General features: G+C 40.9%; 1 protein-coding gene across 5 annotated transcripts in view; it reads right to left on the minus strand.

Annotated features, from left to right (window-relative positions):
* The window catches only part of UBE2F (ubiquitin conjugating enzyme E2 F (putative)), a 128917-nt gene that overhangs the window by 55165 nt on the left and 50899 nt on the right, over positions 1 to 22853 (minus strand). For all 5 annotated transcript variants that reach the window (XM_039495852.1, XM_039495855.1, XM_039495851.1 and 2 more), the window contains 3 exons: positions 16413 to 16480; positions 13577 to 13647; positions 3574 to 3631 (listed from right to left, as the gene is read on the minus strand). In XM_039495852.1, coding sequence (XP_039351786.1) covers positions 3574 to 3631; positions 13577 to 13647; positions 16413 to 16480 — 197 coding nt within the window. The remainder of the gene's footprint in view (positions 1 to 3573; positions 3632 to 13576; positions 13648 to 16412; positions 16481 to 22853) is intronic.

Here is a 22853-nt window from a genome sequence, read left to right on the forward strand (position 1 = left end):
CCATTACTAAAGTGGCTATTTCAGCCTCAGCCCTTGTTTTTTAAAGCCGCTTCTGTATTGAAGAGAAGAATAATTTACTATGCTTCTATTCAGGGTCTAATTTTGAAATCTGACATGCAGGTCTTACTGAAATCTATCACAATTACCCTGAACAACGGTTGAAGCCAAAATAAATGTATTTATGAAATGTCTTTGCACTTCAAGATATTTTGACATCACGAACAACAACTGTGTGACAAGTGAGAAAGAACTGAAGGAAAAATTGCTTCAACATAGAGAAAACATTTTAGAAGAAAAACATGCAAAAATATAAGAATAAAAGGCTTTATGTTAAGCTTATAGGTAGATGAAGAGAAGACCTTCAGGGAAATATACAGTGATTTCTTAGCTCTAAAACAGCATCATGACATTTACACCATTTAGTATGCTGTATCCCAACAGATCTTCATCCTCTACAGAAACTGGGGAAATGATTTAACTATTTTTTTCTTTAAAGGTATTAGAAACACTACCAGGTTCCTTTCTTTCGTTGAATGCTAAATTTCAGTGCTCATGAAAAACATTCACACAGAAGTTTTTGGTTTTTTTAATTGGTAAGAGGTAGAAAGACCAATTTCACCAATAATAAGGGTAGCCAATATTCTGAGGTTACTAAATGTGAGATTATAGATACTTACTCTATGGAACTAATCATGCCCAACCAGATACTACAAAACAAACCATAAGGGGTGATCCAACCGAGAAGGGAAATGGATGAGTTAAGAAGTAGGGAGACAGAATTTATACTGGCCTCTACAATCACTGGACAAGGACAATTAAATACAAAGTAAGGCCCATAATGGTCCCTATCTGAAGTTCTCATTCTACCCCTCCTCAAAAGACCCAAGAAAAATGCTTTGCAGCATGCTTTGGAGGTCAATAAATCCAGACTCTGAGGGAAAGGAAAGGTCAAGAATCCTTCTGGAAGGAGATGTCAGCAACCTCCTCTCTCTTACTACAGGGCTTTTAGCTCTAATGCCTCTGATCACAATTGGTGTATGACAAATCACTCTGGCATGCCAGGGTCCTAACAACTTCATCCTTATGTCATAGACAACACCTTAACCTCCATCCAGCAACCAACAGGTAACCAGCATGGATCTTAAGACATGTCTGAGAAAAACATGATATAGCCAATGAGCATGAGCCAAAGCTTCCTTGTAATTTTAAGTGTGGCCCAATGTGTGTTGCAATAGTTTAATCTCAAGGTCACAAGGGTTTGAGCAGTAGTCTCTATGATGGCATCTGAAAGGAACAGTTTTGTAATGGTGGCAGCCTGACCATTTACAGATCTAATAAAAACACGAGGCTACAGAGGCCAGGTGGTATAACTATATTGCTCAGAGGTGTGAAAAATCGACACTCCTGAGCGACGCAGTTACACAGACATAGCTCCCTATCCATCCACCCCCACTAGGTAGAGCTTCTCCTGTCGACGTAGCTACCACCTCTCAGGAAGGTGGATTAACTACACCAACGGGAGCAGCTCTCCTGTTGTCATAGTAGTTTCTTCATTAAAGTGCTGCTGCTGCACCATTGTAGCTCTGTACGTGAAGACAAGCTCCAAGAAACAAGGAGGAGGCAAAGTGACAGAGTTGATTAAATCAAGAAATTGACAGGCTAATTAAATTGTTAGAATAATAAATAAAATAATAATAATAATAGATACAACAAAGCAAAAGGAGGGGGCAATATGGGCAAGAAAATATTGATCCAACAGGAAAATATTGGTCTTTTAGATGACACAACAAAGCCTGTTTGGATGGAGGCAAAGTTAAAAAATGTAATGGGCAGTCAGACCTTAAATATTGATAAAAATCATGTTTGCCAGCTCATGTGCTTATTCTCATACAAGTTATATGGTGGGAGATTTATTAGATGTTCTAAGAAAGTAAGTTGCAAAACTCAGAAGAGAAGAGGAGAAATTGTTCATAAATGAAGCTGGAGCCTGAAGTTACATATCCAATTATTTTTTTTACCCAAGGTTGATTTCTAGGACAACTTTGGTGTGTATGTAGTGAAAACAATAATATACTAAGAAGTGCATGCAGATACTCCTGACACTAGCACTGTGTGGGCTGATGTCTCCAGCTAGCCAACAATGATTAATCAGATTGAGGTGTCATGAAGAGAACTTCATCTATTTTCTTTAAAAAACAGAGAAAATACGGTGTATTAAAAATTAAAAAATAATTTTAAGCTTTCTTGTGAAGGACAAAAGCTGAAAAATAAGTTAACATTCTAACATTTAACCATGGAGGTGTTACAGAATTAAAAACATGATTTTAAAGTTCTAAAAGTTATGACTTTTGGTATTCAAAATCAAATTCCAATCTGCCAAATATATTATTGTGATTATTTTATAGCATGAGCACTGTATTTTACTGTATATTGTGTCTGCTTCACAAGCACAGTCCTTATTTACATGTATTTACACAACTTGTGTGCGTCTTGTAGTATCCACAACGGTGATAAGATTAAATAAAATATGTTCAATTACACTGCACATGAAAGGTTTATTGGTAGGGAGATTCTCTCTCAACCGCACCCCCAAACCTGTCCTTAGTTCTAGCTTTCTAGCTTATGGCTATTATGTTGCTGGGATGCAGCTTGGTCCCCACATGAACATTACCGGAGCAGATCATGCTCTGATTGTGCAATACCCAAATATGGCAATTTTGTTCCTAACACTAAGGTGAAACAAGTTTCCTGAATGGTTATTGACAAGAACAAAATCTGTGCACTACATCTTCTTTTTACTGGAGTCTATCTACTTTGAAGATAATAGCTAGATATTTAACTGATCGACCTCTTCAGAAACTTCTACAGAAAATCTCAAAATTTCAAACTGTATAACGTCAAAGCACACTATGGATGTTTTAGTGAGCTATAGCAGTGTCGACAGTGCTCAGCAAGCTAGTACACTGGAGATTTACATCCTGGCTTATTGAGCACCAAGTCTCCATGTAGACAATACTAAACATCTGAATTTCACTGATGTCAACAAGGCTATTCATATGAATAGGGTTTTGCAGGATCAACCCTTACTATTAACCAGTCTTTCAGCAGGTAAAATGTTGCCCTATAAATAGAAGTTTAAGAGTACAGAGATCTCACTAAAAGAACATTAATGGAAGATGGAATGAAGTTTCTTCATTAGTAGCAAGAGTCAGTTTACAAGACAATATAGATAGAATATTATGACTAGCTTTTTGGGTTGCCAAAGCACTGGTTTTTATTTTATATCCACATTTGTCTGTACAGCTATGCTAATGGATTTTAACAAATAAAGTTAAAATTAATATTTTGATTATAAGGCAGAGAAAAGAAACAGTGCTAAGTACTAAAAAAAGATCTTCATATTTAAATAAATGAGGCACTGAGGCTCGTCTGAAGACGAAAATATTAAACTAACTTTTATAGAAACATCAATACTGTTCCCCGAACTTGGCAAAGTGTATATTTTATAAATATGAATGGTTCAAAAGGTAACTACATCAAAACAAATTTTTATAGCTAAAAAAGAAATGGTACCTTTAATGTTCTAGTTGGAGCCCAGCCAGTGCCATCAATTGAATGTTCTCTCAGTAAACTGGAACAGACAAGGAGGCATACATTATACAATACAATCTGAAACTGAGAAGCAGTTAAGCTTACTTAAAACTTTATCGACTGCAATCTCATCACAAAAATCAGAACACTAAACTTTTATATCCCTCAGAAAATTAGGAAATATTGGTTTCTCTTGGGATACAGAAATTACACCTTTTATTATATGAAGTATTTTGAGCTGTTAAAAATCCATGTAAAAATGACAAAAGGGGGAAAACGCCCCCAAACTGTTCTTTCAATTTCATTTTAGAACTCCTGATATTCACAGCATAATCGAAAATAAGGAACTATAAAAAAAATCCAGGGGTTTATAGAACTGAAAACAAAAATATAATCAAGCATGTATAGATATAACAAATGAGATAACAAACTTAACAATGTCCCTTCTTAACCGCTGTACATACAGACATACACACAAACAAGCAGTTTCTAGTATGTCCCTCTCACCCATAGCCTGGGTGAATCGGTGGGCCTTACAGAGCACCCTGAGAATCACCAAAATGTAGTCTATTTCATGAGACCACAAGAGTGGCCATACTGGGTCAGACCAAAGGTCCATCTAGCCCAGTATCCTGTCTACCGACAGTGGCCAATGAGAGAATGAACAGAACAGGTAATCATCAAGTGATCCGTTCCTTGTTACCCATTCCCGGCTTCTGGTAAGGCAGGGGAAGGGGAGATGTATTTTGCCAGTAGTGGCATCCCTTATGTTGAAAGAGCTTCATTTTCAGTGTCCCTGTTGATCAGGAATAGGAAAAACCTGACTTTTTTTTTAAAGTTTGTCTAAAATTTACATATTAGAATTTTGCAATAGCCATAATTTTGAAAAATGAATCTGTGCCAAACCCAGGTGAAAAAATCCAGGTAAAAGTCTAATGAATCACACAATCCCTTGTTGGCCACTCCTCCTCTTTTATGCCAAGGAATCTCCATCTTCAGGGCCTCAGCTGATCAACAGTAGCACCGTGGTTGGAAGAAAGAAGTGATATTGCAAGAGGAGAGGACCCAAGCCATTTTAAGACTTTACAAATCAAACCCTTAACTCCACTTGGTAGTAAAGAGACCATCAGTGTGGATCCCAGAGCATAGATGTCACATATTCTGGCTGAGAAACACTGGTTAATGCAGGAATAAAAGGGGGAAATGAGAAAGGAATTCCTTATGAGCTACTTGTGCTAAAACCCACACAATGTACCTAATCCATGTGGATTTATGTGGAAACAGCTGTATGAATTACACATTGCTGGATTCTGCTATACCTACATATAATGTATAGAAGCAGGGCTAGCTCTAGGTTTTTTGCTGCCCCAAGCGAAAAAAATTTGGCTGCCCCCAGCCCTGGGCTCCCCTTGGCACCTCCCTGCTGCCCCAGCCCTGGGCTCTCCCCCCCCCCCACACCCCTTGCCACCCCAGCCCTGGGCCTTCCCCCACCTGCACCCTCCTGCCGCCCCAGCCCTGGGCTCCCCCGCATCCTCCTTCCACCCTAGCCCTGGGTCGCTGGTAACTTGCTCCCAGGGCGGGTCATTCAGCAGGAATTTTGGATGTGCACAGAACACAGACAGCATTGGTTCCCCATATGGTTACAGAACTGCAGTAAAGTGGACCAATTTTCAGCTTGTGTGATTGGAGGATATCTGGATGCATATTATAAGTCTGTACTCCATAAATGAGGAAAAGTTGAGGTGCCTTTATTATTCTTTTGTTCCACTCTTTGTTTCTATGGGGAATTTGCCAATGCAATATCACTGACTTCCTTTTAAACAAATAAAACTATAAAAAAAAAAGGCAATGCTGTTGAAAATAGCAATTCCAGTCCTAAAACCCCCTGGGAAGCATTTCTTGCTCAATTTTATCCTACTTTTTCTATAGCAAATTACAGTGGATCAGTATATTTGATCTGGGAGAAATGAAGTAAGAGCTGCCCAAATTGAGCTTGAGCACTCCTGAATTCTGAGGTGATCAAATCTGGAAGGCAGGTGCTAGATTCCCTTTCTGAATATTAGCTAAATCTGGAAAGGAAAAGTCAATTTCTGCTTCTATGGCTTAGAAGTGGAAATCCTCCTAAGTGCCTGGGACTGTACCTAAAGCTGCCCAGGTCCAGAGCCTCCCCTCCCTTACTTTTCATTTTAAATTCTAGTGGGATCCACGTACCTCCCTTGCTAGGCTTCCGATAGAGAGGTGCACTGTCCATTTAGTCCACCCAATTCACACCAGTATCCCTAATCCAGTCTGGGGATGTCTTCTGAAGGGGCTATCGGGGCCAAAGCCTTCTACTCCTTGGGCACACTTGTTCCCTATTCACAGTGCCACCCCAGTCTAGCAGTGAGCTCTCCATTCACAGCAAGCTGCAGCATGAGGTTTTAGCTGCCATACTCCCTCCCCCTCCCTTTCCTATTGATAATGGCCAAGGGAATGCTGGGAAATATAGTTCTTTTCCTGATCCAGGGCTGGCTCTATAGGCAGGGAGCTAACCAAGGAACTACAGCTCCCAGGGCTCCCTGTTGGTTCTCAGCTCCCCTGCTGGATCCCTGCCAGCTGCCGCCCCTGCAAATGGCCTGCCCCAAGCAGCTGCTTGCTTTGCTGGTGCCTAGAGCCGCCCCTGTATAGAAAAGATTAATCTGTGCAAACTGTACATTTTTGTTTAGTACTGAAGTCCATTATTTAAATACTTCACCTAGTTTTAAGATGAATAATTAGGAAAAACAGTTGAACAGATTTTTAGATTAATTTTTAGCCTTCATTAAAAACACCTGGACCCCTCTTAATTGTGCCAGACTATTTGGCAATTATGTGATGTACTCAAATAGAGATAAGGGTAAGAGTAAATGTGCTTTCATTTGTGAACGGAACAAATTTTCACTCAGGGCAAGTCTATACTATAGTGGCACATCAGTGGAAGGGGTTCTTCTACTAATGTAGTTAATCTACCTCTCCGAGATGCCTTTTTCAGTTGCCCTAGTTGAATCTATACCAGGTTAGGTCAATCTAACTATGTTGCACAGGGCACAACATTTTTCACAGTCCTGAGCAATGTCGCTAGGTCTATCTAATTTTTAGGTGTAGACCGGGCCTCAGATCTGCAGAAATAAAAGGCTAGTGCCCCATGCCTACTTGGCAATAAAACGTGCTGCCAATTTACTACCATCTTGCTACAGATACATTTCTACTTTTCACTTCTGAAACTGAACTGGTGTTTTACTTTGCCATATTTTAGCTGCCTCTAGTGTCATCCATAACTAAACCACAACAAAATCTTAAAAACAACCCTCACCACCCGCCCAACCCCCCCTAAATTACAGTTGATAGAGTTGACTGCATAAATAATATGATTCAGTAATCAAAGCTTTCCTATATGGTAGTAACAATGTAATCACTATGTGATTAGCCAGTATTCTAAGTATAGCTATATTAGGGAGTTAACCTGTGATAAAATGCCCTATGTTTTCCCTAAAATTCATTAGTAATGACACCAGGCAACATGAATCCTTGCTAACTGTGCTACTCCACTAATTATCTTCAGCCTTCTGTTGCCTTAGTGCTAGTCTCGTTGCTATGCCCTGATACAGAGAAATTTTTCAACTATCACCATATGATTCAAGATTTATTTCAATAGCACAATGAAACTACAGTAGAACCTGAGAGTTACAAACACCTCGGGAATGGAGATTGTTCATAACGCTGAAATGTTCACAACTCTGAGCAAAGCGTTACGGTTGTTCTTTCAAAAGTTTACAACTGAACATTGACTTAATATGGCTTTGAAACTTTACTATGAAGAAAAATACTGCTTCCCCCCCCCTTTTTTTTTTAAGTAGTTTACGTTTAATACAGTACTGTACTGGTTTTATTTTTTCTGTCTCTGCTGCTGCCTGATTGCATACTTCTGGTTCCAAACGAGGTGTGGGGTTGACCGGTCAGTTCGTAACTCTGGTGTTTGTAACTCTGAGGTTCTTCTGCAGCACCGCCATGCCTGGGTGGCTGAAATTTGTGATTTCCTCCAAAAGGAAGCATTCTGTTGGAAATCAAAAATTCTGCAGGAAAAAATGGAGTTCTGGAGAGAGCATTAATTCTGACCAAATTCTACATTACATAGTGGTGCAGAATTCCCCCAGGAGTATATTCTTATAGCAGGAAAGTAAAGTATGAATAATCTGAAAAAGGATTTTTATGAGTATGTAAAGGATAATGGTATTTTTAGCTTGATTTTAGTATTGCTGCCCTTATAAAACTTTGCTAAATTAACGCAATAGAATTCATTGGTGGGACAGGGCTTGGATGTAGCACCAAGTATCCTGTTTCACAGGTGCTTGGCTGGCTGGTTCTTGCTCACATGCTCAGGGTCTAAACAGATCACCATATATGGGGTCAGGAAGGAACTTCCCCCCAGGTCTGATTGGCAGAGAGCGTGGGTTTTGGTATCCACATTCCTCTGCATTGTGCGGGTGCAGGTCACTTGAGGATTATCTTGCTATATCTCATTTAATCATTTGTCTGCGGGACCTCAGGCACTGTTGCATCTCAATTCCCCCTATTGTCTGGCTGTGGCACTTAAAAAGTCTAGTCTCCTGCGGGCTGTCAAACTTTGGTCCAATTTCGGTTGTTGGGTTTAGTGTACCGGTGTTGGGTGGTGGCGATGATACACAGGAGGTCAGACAAGGTTGATCTGGTGACCCATTCTGTCTTAAAATATGACAATCTCCAAACCTGTTCAGATAATTTACAGTGCTTTAAAATCAGGATTAAATACATTTACATATAAAAAGTATAAAAGTACTTAACACTATAAATCTATAGATCTCAAAGTGCTTTAACAAAGGGCTGCAAGGATTTTAGAGATGGAGAAATGGAGGTTCTGGGAAAGGAAGTGACTTGCCCAAGGTCACACAGCAGGTAAGTTCATAGCCAGGAAAAGGACCCAGCCTCTTGACACCTAGGTCAGCACCTGCAGCACTGCCTCTCAAGAAAGCTTTCATGAGCTTGTAGTTGGGTCTAGCTGAAAATGTGCTTTGAGTTATTGAATGATTTTTAAAAAGAAATTTCACACAAATAATTAGAATGCCTGAAAAAGAACAGCAAAAACTTGCCAGTTTTCAAATTTCAATCTAGGTTGATTGACTGGTCACATATAAAGCCCCACATCAGTCCTGGCCAAGGTTCACACCTCAGACGGCACACACAAAAATATCTGTCTGATCTTACACAGCTCTCCTTTCCAGCCCGCAGAGCGGCTCCTTTTGCTCTCCCTGATGCAGTGTCAGCGCATGGAGCATGAAGCTGATACATATGAAAACTTTTAAGTTCCCTGCTTTGCCTGAATCTAGGCAGGCAGAGAACTTCCAACCAGGCTTCCCGACCTGTCACTCCCCCTACACCTCCAGAACTGAGGCCTCTCTATCACCATATTTAACTGAGGTGCTTGGAGTTTATAATCCCTCCAAAGGCCGGGGGGAGGAATTGGGAGGGACTCAAAGTGTAACCCAACTTCTAGTGCCAAGGTGCAAAGCAGCAGAAAGCAGGTGCCATGCGCTGAGCGGCTATTTGGGCTACTCCAGGGATGTTTCATCCCACAAAAGCTACTCTAAGGCCCATGGCCAGGAGAGGGCACTTAGGCCACTCTGGGCCCCAAAAGGAGGATGACAGAACTGGGGAAGGACTGGAGACCAAGCGAGCATTTAAGAGCTCAGATAGAAGGATGAGGAAAGGAGAAATGAAGGGACAGAGAAGGTGAGGCGAGCAGGAGGAGAGTGACAAAAAGAAAAAAAACCCAAAGGACAAGGACAAAGCATAGAGAAGAAGAGAGAATGGAAAAATAGGGGAAGGTCTGAAACAAGATGTGAGGAAAAAAAATAAAAATCAGAGAGGCCTATAGAGGACAGGGTAAAGAATACACTGGGGGAGGGGACAGGGTTGGCAATTGCTCCAGATTATTTCTTTGGGGGAAAAAAGTTGCTATCCCAGTGGTACCCCCTTTCCTGTCACAGTCTTAAGAGTGGTGAGAAGATTTGTTCTCACCTCCCCAATCCACATCTGGCACCAGTGTAAGTATTGTGGTGAGGTAAATGGGGCAGCATGAGGGGAAGGGACAGGGAAGTACAAGACAAAGGGACCATGGTGAAAGAACTGAGCGGGAGTGACAATGCGAAGAAGATCTGAATAAGCAAGAGTGGGTGTGAATGAGTACATCTCTGGTTAAAAAGGCCCACTGAGTTGATTCCCCTTAGCTATATTAAAAGGTTGGGGTAGCAGGGGGGACCTGCTGGGAGGGTGTTCTCTCTGAAGTCTTTGTGACTATGAATCATAGAATATCAGGGTTGGAAGGACCTCAGGAGGTCATCTAGTCCCATCCCCTGCTCAAAGCAGGACCGATCCCCAGACAGATTTTTGCCCCAGATCCCTAAATGGCCCCCTCAAGGATTGAACTGACAACCCTGTGTTTAGCAGCCAGTACTCAAACCACTGAGCTATCCCTCCTCAAGAAGGTGAGAGTATCAGCAGGAGATGCTGTGTATTTATACCTCTACTGGCACAAGGACTCCTTGTTGTTTCTGCTGATACAGACTAACACAGCTACCACTCTGAAACTAGTTCCAATAAGTTACTCAAAGCTCTGAGGAATAGACTACACCATGATCTACATACAATTTTTGTACCAATGTAACTATTTTGGTTAGGGGCAACGGTTTTTCAGTTAAATCTGTATAACCTCTAGTTTGGTTGAGGTAATTAATTTGGGGGAATAAGTTATACGCTTAGGAATCTTCACACTAGTATACTAGTGGACAAGCCCTTCGCAATTTCTTTCAGACTTGCCTAAACCAAGTTTTCCTTCCAGGCATGATGTTTAGTATCTTCTTGCTGAACAAACACCAATGGTATGCACTTAATGTTCACTGTATTGTTAACTTTTTAAAGTTGAGTTTAATAGCTGGAAGCAGACATTCCTAGTGAGTACATCTCCTATCTCCTGTCTCCACAGTCTTCTGGCAACATTTCTATAGGATAACTTTCCAAAGCTCTCTTATACACACAATTAACACTCAGGTACTGCATATGTGTAATTACAATAACAGAGACAGAGTAAACACCTGAATGCTTGCCAAGAGCAGCAGGAGAAAGTGAAGTGGGAAGGGAACACAAAGGGTGTAGGTTTCAGAGTAGCAGCCGTAAAAAAAAAAAAAAAAAAAAAAAAAAAAGATACTTTGTGGCAAATGAGAGCTAAAGAGCTTCTCAGATGAGAAGCACATAGATTGAACACACAGGAATGGACACACAGAACAGAGCAGATATGAACAGAGAGAACATGAAGAGCAACAGTATGCATGCTCCAATCATCTCAAGGATTCTGACTCTGCCTGTTGGCATGCATACTTTTTATTGTTCCTCCTGTATGTATAATATCTATCTGCTCTGTGTGTTCCATGTGTGTCATCCAAAGTGAGCTTTAGCTCACGAAAGCTCATGCTGAAATAAAAGGGTGTAGGGTGAACCATGTCTGCAGATGCATCAGGACTTCGGGATGAGAACAGGCTGGGTCACTGACAGATGTAATTTCAGGTTGCAGGGGATGTGGACTGAAAGAGAGACTGTGCTGCTCAGGAATAAGTAGATTACAAACTGGCAGGCCCTTAGCAAAGAGTGCAGGGGGAGGAAGATTAAAAAAAATACTCCAATTTCCTTTGTCTAAATTTGGGACCCTTCCTAGTATATAAAGCCAGACCATCCACAATCACAGCGGAGTTGAAACTCCCATGGCCACATTTTAATACACCTTTACCCCGATATAACGTGACCCAATATAACATGAATTCGGATATAACCCAGTAAAACAGTGCTCCGGGGAGGAGGGGGCCTCACTCCGGCGGATCAAAGGAAGTTCGATATAACGCAGTTTCACCTATAATGCGGTAAGATGTTTTGGCTCCCGAGGACAGCGTTATATCAGAGTAGAGGTGTATTTGGAATTTTTAAATTTAAAAATGGCATATTTTATTTTCTATATCACACTTATCTGTTTTTCCTTGAATACAAAAAAGGAGCTTTATTAATTTCACAGAAGTACATTTTAAAATTTAGTTACATTTAAATTGTCACGTACCATTTCCAACAAAGGTTCTGAAATCAAAATAGCCATCAATCCTACTCTATGGCTCCTCCAAAGCCAGGGGTGGGCAAACTTTTTGGCGCAAGGGCCACATCTGGGTGGGGAAATTGCATGCAGGGCCATGAATGTAGGGCTGGGGCAGGGGTGCAGGAGGGAGTGCGGGGTTTGGGAGGGGGTGAGGTGTGCAGGAAGGGGCTCAGGGCAGAGGGTTGGGGTGCAGGAGGGGTGTGGGGTGTATAAGGGGAGGCAGGGGGTTGGGATGCAGGATGGTGCGGGGTACGGTAGGGGACTCAGGGCAGGGGGTTGAGGTGCAGGAGGGAGCTCAGGGAAGGGGGTTGGGGTGCAAGAGGGGTTAGTGGTGCGGGCTCTGCCCGGCACTGCTTACATGGAGTGGCTCCGGGGTGGCAGTGGCGCGCAGCGGGGCTAAGGTGGGCTCCCTGCCTGCCCTGGCCCTGTATCGCTCCCGGAAGCAGCTGGCACCATGTCCCTGCGGCCCCTCGGGAGAGGGGGCAGAGGGCTCCATGTGCTGCCCTCCCCTGTAGGTACCTCCCCCAAAGCTCCCATTTGCCACGGTTCCCTGTTCCCGGCCAATGGGAGGTGCGGGGGGAGGTACCCGCAAGGGAGGGCAGTGCATGGAATCCTCTGCCCCCCTCCCCAGGGGCTGCAGGTACATGGTGCTGGCTGCTTCCAGCTGCGGCACAGGGCCCGCAGCACCACAGGAGTGGCAATCCCCCATAGTTTGCCCACCCCTGTCCTTAGCACTCACTAACTTTCAGAATTATTTACAGACGCGACCCAATTCTGGCAGCAATGAAGCACATATATTTACATCACATCTTTTCCAGGCTAACGCTGGTGCACGGAGGCAAACTAGTCTCTTCCATTCCTCTGCCATTTGCTATTGATGGAATTTTCCAAGTAGAAGACTTAGGAGAAGAATAGGCACTATTAAAGTTAATTCTGCCTCAAATTAACGATTACAAAGATAGAGGTTATGTATTTTTCTACTGTGTAAAAAATGACCTTTGGTTTTATCTGGAAATGGTGAAAGTGTAAGATCAAATGCAAATAGTTACATCATATGCTAAATAAGAACATGGGTTCTTAAGATTCTAGACATAAGAAAATTCTAAACCTCCTTTAATTTGATGCAGGCTCAATCTTTATGTCTCTCTAGTAGCAACACTATAGATGGAAAAGGAAAAAATTAGCATGCTTGGCCAGTTCACAGTTTATTTGTTCTTTTCTGCAAGAGATCTCAATAGCAAGCATGCAATGATATAGAATCCTTTAAATCCTACAATTCGCTAGTTAGATAAATGGTTGCAAAGCCAGGTCTTAGTCAAAAGCACACAGAACTAGGATTTTAAAACTCTCTTCTACAAGAAGCAAATCTCTTTTAGAGGAAATCAATGTTATTCAATGGAATTTATGTTGCAGGGGAGAAAATCTTCTGCAGATTGGGAGAAATTCTAAAGGACTGTGTTCTGAATAATTAGAGGGCATTGCTATATTTTGGAAGGGTGGATTCAAAAGGATATTGGACACATAGCATATTTGATTGGGATGCATTTATGATCTTTTTTTCTTCTGAATCAGAAATGCGGTTTGAATATATCTGGGTTTACAACTGATAGCATACTCAGCAATTCTGTTTGGTATCACAATGGTCTAAAATATTTTCAGGAAGTTTCCTTTGCTTCGAAGGATCAAATTTAAGTATGAGACATGATCTGTCTACTGGTGCTGAAATGAGAATTACGTACCAGGGTAATGATCGCTACAAAAACTTGGAAGTAACAATAAAAGAAGGCTGTTAACTACCTTAAACAGATTTCACCCGTCTCTGTGATGTTCGGATGCCAGATTCTAGTCAAACATTTTACCTTTGGAGGCTGCCAAAATAAACAACAAACAGATTACAATGCTGTCCTTTCAAATAAGTTAAATCATCAACAAACCATTATGAGTTGTACAGTTACTGGAAGCTAAAATTTAAAAGTGGGTGATCTCAGTCCAAGTACTAATGCTAATCTGGCAGTTATCTTATGAAGCAGTTTAAATTGAGCAGAACAGGATATAAAACTACAGTAACAATGCTGCTTTCCCATTCAGTGTTATATTCAGGTTTTTGGCTTTGTAAACAAGTGGAGGAAGAGCAAAGATTCATTCCAGTGTGATTTCATCTTCTCAATAATTTTTTGCGTAAGGAAAGTATTTCTTATTTTTAAAATGTTCACAGAAGTACTGAGGATAATTGTTCCATTTTACTATTTCTTGGGTTTTTAAATCTTGATACAGATTTGTATTATTTTAGTGACATCACTAAACTCAATTCAACATGTAGCTCCAACAGATGCTATAGCTCATTTTTAATGCATGTTGATAAATGCACATTTAAAAAAAAATCAGATTCCAAAACAGAACGTCATTGCTCTAGTTTTGTAAGTCAAAGGAAAGTCAAACAATTCTAACAGATTAGCAACAGCAAGTTATTCCATCCAAATTCTCCATATTACAATATTCACTTTTCACATCAAGCGACTGATTTCCTCCAGTTGGCATATTGTGTTTCAGGAATTAGCAACTGTATTTCATAAACTTCAAATAAATCATGTATTGTAACAATTGTAACTTTTTTTTTTTTTAACAATTTCCCCATAGTTTTATATAAAGTCCTCAGCCAAGATATAAAATGGTTCTGATAACATCGCTCCACAGAAATAATCTTCCTGCAACTTGTCTCATATATTGGTCTCTGTCCATTAATCCAAAGTCTTCATGGTCTTCAAAATTTTAAGGACACATTCTAAACACTCAGTCCAGCTCCCTGTGAATAAGGTGAAGGGAACAGGTGGTGGGAATTCACTGCCTCTGCAGTGCCTGTTCTGTGGCTAGAGGATTGTGGAAAGTCCTCGCTTTAATGAGGAAAAGGACACCCAGGGCTTTCGAGATGGAAAGCTAGCTCTCTTCCCCTTCCACTCTCAATGAAGAGGGTGTGGAAAATGCTAGAGGGACACCAAATTAAGCACTGAGTCTGAAGCAGATATTTTTGGCACAGAAGAAAGTAGTGAAGCCTGTTAGTTCTATGGCATGCACAGCTCCTTAAAATGATGCTCTATACCCAAATCTTGGTCCTGGAGAAAATCTAAAGGGCTGGAATGCTTGGACCCTATCCCAGAGTAGTTCAGTCTCAGTGCCAAGCTTTCAGACAGCCCTTCAGTCACAATCCTATACTCTATGTCACCTTGAATGGTCACGACACACAAAATCAGCTACTTCGCAATGGCAAATCAAGAGAACCAAGCCATTTTTTTAATAGAACAAGAAAATAGAAGAATTCTTTGATCTTCTTTCACTTCAAATTAGATTAATTAGATCAGGGTTCTCTAACGATTAATCTCAGCTGAAAGCACTAAGAATGTGGAATGCTTATTTGTATTACAGTAGCATCTGGAGTCCCCATTGAGGATGAGTCATCAACGTGCTAGGCTTTCTGTGTGAAACTGATCCATGCAGAATCAAGACTAAAATCATGAACTACAAAAAATTTTGAGGCTGGTGAAGGGCAAATTGTTTAAACGCAATACATGCCCAACCAAACTCCATACATACAAGAAGTGTGCTGCATTTAGCAACAAAACAATATTTTTTCAAAACGAATTCTAGCTAAAATTTCCACTGTGTTTTATTTTCTGGGACATGAACTTAAACACTGCTATAGTAAGCAAAGAGGTACCTATGAGAGAACAAATAAAGCAGGTAAGAGTAAGTGAGAAATGTCACTGTTCGTATGCTTCGGGTCATCACTGCTCCTTTTCAAGGGAGTTAAACATCAAAAATGAATCTCCTGACTTAAGTGCACCAGACACTTTCATTCTCCTTCTATAGGAATGCTTATGCATCCACCAAACAACATAAGAAGGCAGAGGGAATGGGAGGAATTCGCAGGGAGAGTTTCACATGTGACTGAACATAAGAACGGCCGTACTGGGTCAGACCAAAGGTCCATCTAGCCCAGTATCCTGCCTACCAACAGTGGCCAATGCCAGGTGCCCCAGAGGGAGTGAACCTAACAGGTAATGATCAAGTGATCTCTCTCCTGCCATCCAGCTCCACCCTCTGACAAACAGACAGAGTCTAGGGACACCATTCCTTACCCATCCTGGCTAATAGCCATTAATGGACTTAACCTCCATGAATTTATCCAGTTCTCTTTTAAACGCTGTTATAGTCCTAGCCTTCACAACCTCCTCAGGCAAGGAGTTCCACAAATTGACTGTGTGCTATGTGAAGACTGGTGTACAGACTGGTGTAACTTCTAGTCTGTACTCCTGAGTAGGCTATTCCAGACTGCTGCAAATAGAAATAGCCTCCAGAACAGATCTTTTCATCTTCAAAGGAACATTCCTATGAAACTTTAGCCACAAAAGTATAAAACTGGTGACATCACTAGATATGGGAGATTCTTACCTACAACATAGCAAAACACAGAGTTGTCTGAAATTCCATTATTTGCAGAAAATGCAAATCACAACACAAAGAAGAGCTCTGTGTAAGCTCTGTGTAAGCTTGTCTCTGACACAGCAGAAGTTGGTCCAATAAAAGATATTACTTAATCCACTTTATCTCAACTGAGAAAAATGACTGAAATACTCACCACCATGTTATAGGCATCAGGAACTTCAATTTCAAACTGAAATTTTCCTCCTTGGTAATAACCCTCATCTATTGAAGAAACACAACATAAACAATTAAAGAAAAAGAGAAATGTTAAATGAGCACAAAGAAGATACAGTATAGTCATCATTACTTAGATTATGATAATCTGAACATCATTGAAATATTCCATTATACTTGCACCATCTCTTTTTAAAATATGTCATTTTACTGTCAGCCTTACATCTCTAACCATGCTTGCTTTCACGCTTTCTTCCACACTAACACCTCTGCATAGAGCACCTACCCCGAGCTGATGGAGAAATCCATCTGCAAGACCCACTTTATGAAGACTTGGCAGTAACAACTATACTGATATAGTTAAAGCAGTACAATCGCCTTGGTGTGGTTATATTGATATACAGATGCTTATAGAGGTATAGTTTATACCCATATAGGAAGGGAATACACTTTTCCATCTAAAGGACCTTTAAAGTATAACTAATTTGGTTTAATTAAAAAAAAAATCACATTTTTTACTAAAATCATGAGACCAGTACAAAAAGACCAGGCCTAAGTAATTCAGTCCTGAAAATACTGCAAAGTGGTCAATGGTTAGATTGAAAATTCAGATGCTACTGATTGACAAAATTCCTTGACTTTTTAATCAAAGTGGTTTCTGAGAAACTATGGTATTTCCTTATATTCAAAATATCTTCAATAGAAAAAAGTTTGGGCTTTGCAACATGATTGTAAGAAAACCAAAGGATATTGTTTTTATGTTTAATATTTTTCCACAGTAGAGCCTAAAAATGAGGTTGTGGCTTCCCAACTTTCTGTAGTGTTCTTCTTCACCACTCTCTTGCTTTCTTCCCTTTTCCCCATAACTGTTTGAGATAAATATTCCTTAGAAAACAGATAAAATGTTACATGTCTTGGTACTTTATAAATTAATCTAAAGAGTTCTGTTAGCAAGCATGTGAACAAGGGGGATCCAGTGGATATAGTGTACTTAGATTTTCAGGAAGCCTTTGACAAGGGCCCTCAAAGGCTCTTAAGCAAAGTAAGCTATCATGGGATAAGAGGGAAGGTCCTCTCATGGAACGATAAGTTAAAAGAATGGAGAGAGGTAAATAGTGGTATCCCCCAGGGTTCTGTACTGGGACCAGTACTATTCAACAAGGGGTAAGCAGTGAGGTGGCAAAATTTGCAGATCATACAAAACTATTCAAGATAGTTAAGTCCAAAGCAGACTGTGAAGAGCTACAAAGGGATCTCTCAAAACTGGGTGACCAGGCAACAAAATGGCAGATAAAATTCAATGTTGATAAATGCAAAGTAATGCACATTGGAAAATATAATCCCAATTATACATACAAAATGACGCGGTCGAAATTAGCTGTTACCACTCAAGAAAGAGATCCTGGTGTCATTGTGGATAGTTCTCTGAAAACATCCACTCAATGTGCAGTGGCAGTCAAAAAACCACTGTTGGGAATGTTGGGAATCATTAAGAAAGCAATAGATAATAAGACAAAAAATATCATATTGCCTCTAAATAAATCCATGGTACACCTACATCTTGAATGCATGCAGATGTGCCACCCCATCTCAAAAAAGATGTATTGGAATTGGAAAAAGTTCAGAAAAGGGAAACAAAATAAATAGGGGTTTGGAACAGCTTCCATATGAGGAGAGATTAATAAGATTGGGACTTTTCAGCTTGGAAGAGAGACAACTAAGGTGGGATATGACAGAGGTCTAGAAAAAGTAAATAAGGAAGCATTATTTACTCCTTCTCATAACACAAGAACTAGGGGTCACCAAATGAAATTAATAGGCAGCAGGTTTAAAACAAACAAAAGAAAGCATTTCTTCACATAATGCACAGTCAATGTGTGGAACTCCTTGCCAGAGGATGTTGTGAAGGCCAAGACTGTAATAGGGCTAAATAAAGAACTAGATAAATTCGTGGAGGATAGGTCCATCAATGGCTATTAGCCAGGATGGGCAGGAACAGTGTCCCTAGCCTCTGTTTGCCAGAAGCTGGGAATGGGCGACAGGGGACGGATCACTTGAACATTACCTGTTCTGTTCATTCCCTCTGGAGCACCTGGCATTGTCCACTGTTGTAAGACAATATATTGCACTAGATGAACCTTTGTTCTGACCCGGTATGGCTGTTCTTATGTTCTTGTTCCAAAATATTGTCCACAATACTTCCCAATTCCTCCATGGACAGGAACAAACAAAAATTCACTGTCCATGACCTTTCCTGTAAATACCCCTGACTAAATCTTAGCTGGGGGACCCAGGGCCGTTGCTCCCTAGCTGGTCCCCGGGGCCAGACACAACAGCCGCTGCTCAGGCAGTCCCTGGGGCCAGCTGCCTGGCTGCTGTGTGGGAGGGCCCTGGGGGCAGCTGCCTGGGGCCACTTGAGCAGCAGTTGGTGTGGCTGTCCCCAAGGCCACCTGAGCAGCTCGGAGCCAGCTGCTTCAGCAGCCTGGGATCAGCCACACTGGCTGCTGCAGAAGTCATGGAGGTCGCAGAAAGTAATGGAATCCACGACTTCCATGATCTCTGTGACAGACACTCAGCCTTACTCATGATGTCATGCTGCCAGGACTTCTTCTGTCTCTTTGTCAAGCTTCCTGTTGAGCAGACACCCATAGAGACATCTTACGAGCTATGTCTACACTACAATAAAAAACCTGTGGCATGGCCTCAGCTGGCCAGGGTCAGCTGACTCACCCTCCTGAGGCTCAGGTTGGGCTTTGAGATCCTGCAAGGGGGAGAAGGTCTTAGAGCCCAAGGTCCAGCCCAAGCCTGAACATCTATATACCAATATTTTTGGTCCCACAGCCCAAGTCAGATGATCTCAGCTCTGAGCCTCAGTGCTATGGATTTTTTATTCAATGTAGACATACATGGGCTGGCTGTGTCGGGGGGGTGGGAGGGGGGGAGTGTTAGCTCAGTAGTTTGAGCATTGGCCTTGTCATAACCAAAAAGGGAAGGGTAACAACCCTCCTGTATACAATACTATAAAATCCCTCCTGGTCAGAGACACCAAAATCCTTTTACCTGTAAAGGGTTAAGAAGCTCAGGTAACCTGGCTGACACCTGACCCAAAGGACCAATAAGGGGACAAGATACTGTCAAATCTTGCCGGCGGGGGTTGTGGGGGGAGGCTTTTGTTTGTGCTCTTTGTTTTGGTGGTGTTCGTTCTTGGGATTAAGAGGGACTGGACATCAATCCATGTTCTCCAAATCTTTCTGAACAAGTCTCTCATATTTCAAACTTGTAAGTAACAGCCAGGCAAGGCGTATTAGTTTATCTTTGTTTTCTCAACGTGTGAATTTTACCTTTGCTAGAGGGAGGTTATCCCTGTTTTGTTGTAACTTTGAACTAAGGCTAGAGGGGGTTCCTCTGGGCTCTTTGAATCTGATTACCCTGTAAAGTTATTTTCCATCCTGATTTTACAGAGATGATTTTTACATTTTCTTTTTAATAAAATCCTTCTTTTAAGAACCTGACTGATTTTTCCATTGCCCAAAGACCCAGGAGTTTCGGTCTTTGATCACTTTGTAATCAATTGGTTAGGAGATTATTCTCAAGCCTCCCCAGGAAAGGGGGTGTAAGGGCTTGGGGGGATATTTTGGGGGAAGAGGAACTCCAAGTGGTCCTTTCCCTGTTTCTTGTTAAATCACTTGGTGGTGGCAGCGTAGCAGGTTTTAACCTAAGCTGGTAGAAATAAGCTTAGGGGGCTTTCATGCGGGTCCCCACATCTGTAGCCTAGAGTTCAGAGTGGGGAAGGAACCCTGACAGTCCTGCTAAACCCAGGGTTGAGAGTTCAATCCTTGAGAGGGCCATTTAGGGATCTGGGGCAAAAAACTGTCTGGGGATTGGTCCTGCTTTGAGCAGGGGGTTGGACTAGATGACCTCCTGAGTTATAGTGTAAGAGGCATAGGAGAGACTCCTGGAATGGAAAAGGAGATGGTCAGGGGCTGACGATCTGGGGCCCTCCTGCTATCTGTGGAGTGTGGGATGCTGCAGGAGTCATTGCAAGTGACCAGGATCAAACGAAAAATGTCAGGCTTCAATAATATGATGGGGTCTAAAGACTATGAGGACAGGCTGGGGCTGGTCTTCCCCACCCCCTCAAGCAGCATCCCCAGCTGCCTCAGTGCTGAATGACAGAACAATAATGCACAACCCACACAAACTGTACACTTTGTATTCTGTGTCGTAATTGAAATCAATATATTTGAAAATGTAGAAAAACATCCAAAAATATTTATAATAAATTTCAATTGGTATTCTCTTGTTGATTAACAGTGATCAAAACAGCAATTAATTGTGATTAATTTTTTTAGTTAATCATGAGTTAACTGCAATTGACAGCCCCACAGAATATCTTCAAAATGCTTTTTCTCTTTAGATATAACTCATACCAAACAAAAATCTCTACTACACACCATGACTGAAGAATCTTTCAACAAAACATCTTTGATTTAAATTATGCAGCTTGCTACAGAATTATCAATCCTTCTCCCCAACAAATTATTTCAGATTTTACCATCTTTCTTCTTAGTATTTTTGAGTAAGGAGGAGTCTTCAATATGCCAACCACTGTAATAAAATGAATACATTGCCAACTTCCACCCACTGATTTTTTTTTGGCAATGCTGCTAATGCTAATTAAATCTTTAATTAATATATACATTTATCCTTACAGTTACTAATTCCTATTGATTAAATGGAGACAGCAGCCAGCTGGGTTTCATTATAGCAAGCTATCAAAACAGATATTACTGAACTTGAATCATTCTGTTACAACAAGGCGAAGTGCTATATTATTGACATACAAACTCAGTCGGATACCATGGTCTAATAAAAAATGGATGCCTACTGTTCAAGTCAAAGGGAGCTGCTGGATGCTCAATACTTTGAAAATTAAGCCTTTATTCAGCTGTCTAAATATGGATTCTAAATATAGATTTTGGAGCCTAATTTTAAGCACCCATTTTTGTTTTTAATAGCTACAAAGTCAATAACTGATCAGACAATGTCCTTTCCAGACTATATACAGAGGCATATGTAGTTATTGTCCAGTATAACCAGGTTAGAAAGGGAGCTTGTCAAGGACAATGATTTGCAGTGTACTCAAGGATACTAAATCTCAAATGTGGTACAAAGCTTATAAAAATAAAAGACCAATAAAAATAAAGCATGAATCACTGGTGATAATGTGCTTCTAACTCTGGAAAACAAATGCTATATTCCACTAGACTGCAGCAGCTCAATAATGGTAAGCTACCCCTATCAGCAGCACTCTGAGTGCTTTGGAAGGACATCTACTGCACTGTATCCATTCTTCAACTAATTCTTAAGCGTTCTGAAAACCGCTGAATATAATAGCAAACAGTGTGCATACTCAATTGATCCTTCAGTTGTGTTAGGCCCCGCAAAGGCTAAACTCACTCAGAAGGTTACTAGTATATACACCAAATAGTTACAATATGGTAGAGATGACAAAAAAATAAAATAAGTTATTCATTCTTTTGTACATCATAAACCATGCACCACGATTCCATCCCACTGGGGATTCCAGCATTGTATTTTCCCTTTCAGCTGCCCTTCTGTTCATAACCCTTCACCAAACTACCATCCTCCAATATAACCAGCCGTACCACCAAACATCCACAACTACTAGTGTTTGGGTGGGTACTGGGGAGGAATAATATGTTAAAGGAGTGTGTACAGCAAGGTGAAAGGCATGCAGAATTAAAGTTGCAGTAAATGGTATATGATAGTTGTGGTAATGGTAATTTTTGTGCTAGTGAGTGGAGTAAAGGGTGTATGCAACGGCAACTGACAACTTTTCATATCCTTGATTTGGTGGGTTTCAGTCAGGTACACCATGTATGCAGCAATCTTAACTGCTTCACAATTTCGTTTGTATTAATTATTTACACCTTTATAAAAAAAAGTGTTTGCAAATGTCCATGCATACACACATGCATTTATGTAAAAGAAAATTAAATCCACCAAAAGATCTACAGAATCTTAACTAACTGACAAACCCACAAAGCAGGAATACAAATTCCAAAGGATTCCAAGCAAGCACAAGAATGTGCACGTAGACTACCACCTTCCCGCCAGATGCAAACACGGAGAAAAAACAAAGGACTCCAACTATCTCCTTGCACACAAGGCCATCAGGGCCGACAAAAATCCTCCAAATAGTTCAAGAACCCTAGAGGAAACACAGGACCTCAACTTCATATAGGAATGATGGGCCTGTTAAACCACACTCCTAAGGAAAAGTGCACAAAAAATTGCAGATACAAAGAGAGGGCTGAAAGTTAGGTAACCCTCAAAGTATATCTCGAGGTAAAGAAACTAGTGAACCTCAGCACACTTCATCCATTTACAAAGAGCA

This window comes from Mauremys reevesii, linkage group 11 (assembly GCF_016161935.1).
Source record: "Mauremys reevesii isolate NIE-2019 linkage group 11, ASM1616193v1, whole genome shotgun sequence".
NCBI classification, from domain to species: Eukaryota; Metazoa; Chordata; order Testudines; family Geoemydidae; genus Mauremys; species Mauremys reevesii.